The 3,966-nt window shown below is 41.7% G+C and overlaps 1 protein-coding gene across 1 annotated transcript; it reads left to right on the top strand.

The window, feature by feature from the left end:
• Window positions 1-204: 204 nt before the first annotated feature.
• On the top strand, window positions 205-3,552 carry LOC121547095 (E3 ubiquitin-protein ligase TRIM35-like). Its single transcript, XM_041858203.2, has 7 exons — window positions 205-468; window positions 794-1,238; window positions 1,563-1,658; window positions 1,779-2,009; window positions 2,105-2,127; window positions 2,213-2,331; window positions 2,476-3,552. The coding sequence occupies exons 2-7, from the start codon at window positions 825-827 to the stop codon at window positions 3,024-3,026; spliced, it is 1,434 nt and encodes a 477-aa protein (XP_041714137.2). The 5' UTR covers window positions 205-468; window positions 794-824; the 3' UTR covers window positions 3,027-3,552.
• Window positions 3,553-3,966: the final 414 nt, after the last annotated feature.

Here is a 3,966-nt window from a genome sequence, read left to right as displayed (position 1 = left end):
CTTTTCTGTTTTTAAATAAAAGTAGACTTGAAAGTCATGTTAAATGGTTGATGTTACCATTTGCTATGTTATGCCATGGTCTACAAATATAAAGATGGTTGTTGGAATTTTGTAGTGGGTAAAACTGTGCTGTGCAGGTCAATAATAATGGTTTAGAGAGAGAATTAAACATCTGGGACAGAAGTGTGCAGTGTGCAAATCCACTGTCATTGGCCCTGTTTGAATACATTTCTGCATGTATTCACAAGGGTGGGGTCCATGTTAAGTATTCAAACAGGATCAGAGACTATTGAAATCTGGTCCAGGTTTCCAGTAAACTCCACCCCCGAGTCACCTGACGACTAAAGTGCATCTCAGTGCTGTAACTTTAATAACTCTCCAGGACTCATGTCTGTCTGACACAACGGAACACTGTGATTTTATTTAGATTGTTCTGAAATATCAGGGTGTTAAACCAACCAATACAAGGTAATATCATTAAAACTGTGACCTTTACGTGCAATTTGACTTTTTTTTTAATCAAGTGCCTCTTTAAGACTAACTTGTTAAAAGTGAAAGTAACTTTCAGATATCATTCCATGACAGGGAGTGACACGGTAATGTCTAGATGGGATATAGCTTTTGTCAAATTTACATCAAAGTAGATGTTTTTGCATTTTAGCTAATCCTAACCCTTTTCCTAACCTTAACCTAATTATCCTAAACTGCTACGTTAACTTATGCAGCAGGTTAGGACAATTATCCTAAACCTGCTATGAAAAGTCAATTTTGACAAAAGCTGTATCCCTTCTAGACAAAGAAAACGAGTGACATCGTGTGAGAAAATGGGTTCTAGTTCTTCTCTCCCAGAGGAGGATTTCTCCTGTACGGTGTGCCTTGACATCTTTAAGGATCCTGTCATCTTGTCATGCAGCCACAGTTTCTGCCAAGCCTGTCTAAAGGAATGCTGGAAAGACAAGGAATCTCGGGAATGTCCAGTTTGCAGGAGAAGATCGTCTAATGATCATCCTCCTACAAACCTCTCTCTAAAGAACCTGTGTGAGGCCTTACAGGAAAGGAGACAGACAGATCCGATATGTCCAACCACAGGGTCCAAGGTGCTCTGCAGTCTACACAGTGAGAAACTCAGGCTGTTCTGTCTGGAGGATAAAGAGCCCATCTGTTTTGTGTGTCAGGTCTCAAAGAAACATAAAGCTCATGACTGCATCCCTGTAGATGAGGCTGTACAGGATCACAAGGTAGGAGAAAGGTTTTGATAGAAAATAGGTGATAGATCAATACTAAAAAACTATGGAACATGTTTTCTTTTATGAGTCCTCCTCATTTAGAAAATAGATTGATTTTCTGCACATTGTGTTGACTGAATGATTGTGAATTTCATTTTCTGATACATTCTAAATAGTCTTAGATATCCTGAGAGAAAACATAGGTATCTCTGACATTGAATCTTAAAACAAGGATAATAAGTATCTGCAGTGATAGAGATGTGTTGTACAGACATGCTCTCTCCTATAAAGTGAGTCCAGAGGTTGTCTCCTCAGTGAGGTTCTGTCTCATTCCAGGAGGAACTCCAGACTGACCTGAAGCCCTTACAGGAGAAGCTGAAGGTCTTTAATAAAGTTAAACAAACCTGTGATCAAACAGCAGGGCACATTAAGGTAAGTATAAACCATGCTAAGTTGCAATAGTACAGCATATATTGTTTCAATTGTAGCCTACATGTAGGATTTTATTCTGACAATAATTATAGAATGAGATATTCTTCTCACTTTCTCCAGAGCCAGGCCCAGCACACTGATAAGCAGATTAAGAAGGAGTTTGAGAAACTTCACCAGTTTCTACGAGAGGAAGAGGAGGCCAGGATAGCTGCTCTGAAAGAGGAAGAGAAACAGAAGAGTCAGAAGATGAAGGAGAAGATTGAGCAGATGAACAGAGAGATATCATCACTTTCAGACACAATCAGAGCCATAGAGGAGGAGCTGAAAGATGAAGACATCTCATTCCTGCAGGTAAGGACTGTTGTCTCTCAGACATAGATTATAAATTAACTAAAAGATTGATAGATGAATCAATGATATTGATGACAATATACTCTACTTTCCAGAACTTCAAGACCATGAAGGAAAGGTAAGTGATCTGCTTCTCGTCTCTCGCTTCTCTGTGGTTGTGAACCCAACCCCACAGAAGTGCTGACTCCTGAATGTTATTCTAGAGCCCAGTGCACAATGCCGGATCCACAGCTGGTGTCAGGGGCACTGATGGACGTGGCCAAACACCTGGGCAACCTGAAGTTCAGAGTCTGGGAGAAGATGCAGGTGATCATCAAACACAGTGAGTACTGGATAGGAGAGGACATGATTGAGAATAATGTAAGATATATTTGAATTAAGTAGGCTATTTTAAGTAGTATTCTTAGTGTATATGAAAAAGAATACATGCTATAATGTGTGGAATATCTCTGCCTTTGTTCTGAAGCTCCTGTGATTCTGGACCCCAACACTGCACACCCCTGTCTCTCTCTGTCTGATGATCTGACCAGTGTGAGTCAGACTGGCCCAAAGCAGCAGCTCCCTGACAACCCTGAGAGATGCATGAAGTATACAGATGTTCTGGGCTCTAAGGGGTTCAGCTCAGGTAAACACAGCTGGGAGGTGGAGGTGGGGGACCATCCTATCTGGAGCATGGGCGTGGCTAAAGAGTCAGTTGACAAGAAAGGGAAGCTGACTGCATCACCAGAGTATGGAATCTGGGTTATAGTGCAGACTAGTGGTAAGTATAGTAATGGAATTGGAGAGACCCTCCTCCTGAAGAGGATACCCCAGAGGATCAGAGTGCAGCTGGACTACGACCGGGGGGAGGTGTCCTTCTACGACTCCAAAGACATGACACTCATCTACACTTATAAAGACACATTCACTGAGACGCTCTACCCACACTTTTCTATTGGATCATCTGGTGATGCCAAAAGCACTGGTGTACAGATCTGCCAATCAGAGGTGTCTCTGACAGTGAAGTCATCCCAATGAGGTTGTGTGTGTGTCTGAGACACAGAGAGAGAAACATGAGTCAACTATACTCATACTTCTGTCATTTTTCCTAATTAAAAAACTCAGTGGGGTCCCAACTTACTGTTGAGAGAATAGCAGTAAACATAAGGTGACATTTAGAAACTTAGTTGTTCATCAGCTGTTCTCCTCTTAAGTCACTCACTGACAGTCACTCAATTAGCCCTTGTCAGTTAAAAATGTTTTGATTGGGAAATTAGTTTAGTTACTCTAGCCAGCTGTCTAAACATGTTGACATAATGGCTGAATTACTGAACGGGCATGCAGGGCACGTGCCAAGAGGCCCTGACCTCCAGGGGGCCCCAATTGATTTTGTTAGTCACTTTCACTCAGATATAATATTAAATAATAATATATTAACATTGCATTAGTCATGTAAAAATGTGTAGAATGCAGGAAATTAGCTGTGAAACTACAAAATAATTGTTCTGTAAAGCAAACTCATATGTTTACTTTTTGTTAATAAAATATTTTTTCTGCTAACATATCCCTCTGTACGTATTAAATTATAGTTTTTAATCCCGGTGCTGAGTTAATGTGAGTGGCGCAGTGGTCTAAGGCACTGCATCGCAGTGCTAGCTGTGCCACTAGAGATCCTGGTTCGAATCCAGGCTCTGTCGTAGCCGGCCGCAACCGGGAGACCCATGGGGCGGCGCACAATTGGCCCAGCGTCGTCCAGGGTAGGGGAGGGAATGGCCGGCAGGGGATGTAGCTCAGTTGGTAGAGCATGGCGTTTGCAACGCCAGGGTTGTGGGTTCGATAAAATAATGTATGTGCTAACTGTAAGTCGCTCTGGATAAGAGCGTCTGCTAAATGACTAAAATGTAAATGTAAAATGTAATGTGTAGCAGCTAATTGTACAGCTAATAGGCTATGTGTTTGTAGATGGACTGAGGTGAAT

Source organism: Coregonus clupeaformis, chromosome 31, assembly GCF_020615455.1.
Source record: "Coregonus clupeaformis isolate EN_2021a chromosome 31, ASM2061545v1, whole genome shotgun sequence".
Lineage (NCBI taxonomy): Eukaryota > Metazoa > Chordata > Actinopteri > Salmoniformes > Salmonidae > Coregonus > Coregonus clupeaformis.
The sequence above is the reverse complement of the archived record's forward strand: the minus strand, read 5'-3'. Positions and strand labels throughout refer to the sequence as shown.

What these genes read in the sequence shown, in the direction of transcription:
- LOC121547095 (XM_041858203.2), top strand. Translation starts at nt 825, where the DNA reads ATGGGTTCTAGTTCTTCTCTCCCAGAGGAGGATTTCTCCTGTACGGTG. An exon ending in AAACAGCAGGGCACATTAAG is followed by an intron (nt 1,659 to 1,778) that starts GTAAGTATAAAC and finishes CACTTTCTCCAG; the next exon opens with AGCCAGGCCCAGCACACTGA. An exon ending in TTCAAGACCATGAAGGAAAG is followed by an intron (nt 2,128 to 2,212) that starts GTAAGTGATCTG and finishes ATGTTATTCTAG; the next exon opens with AGCCCAGTGCACAATGCCGG.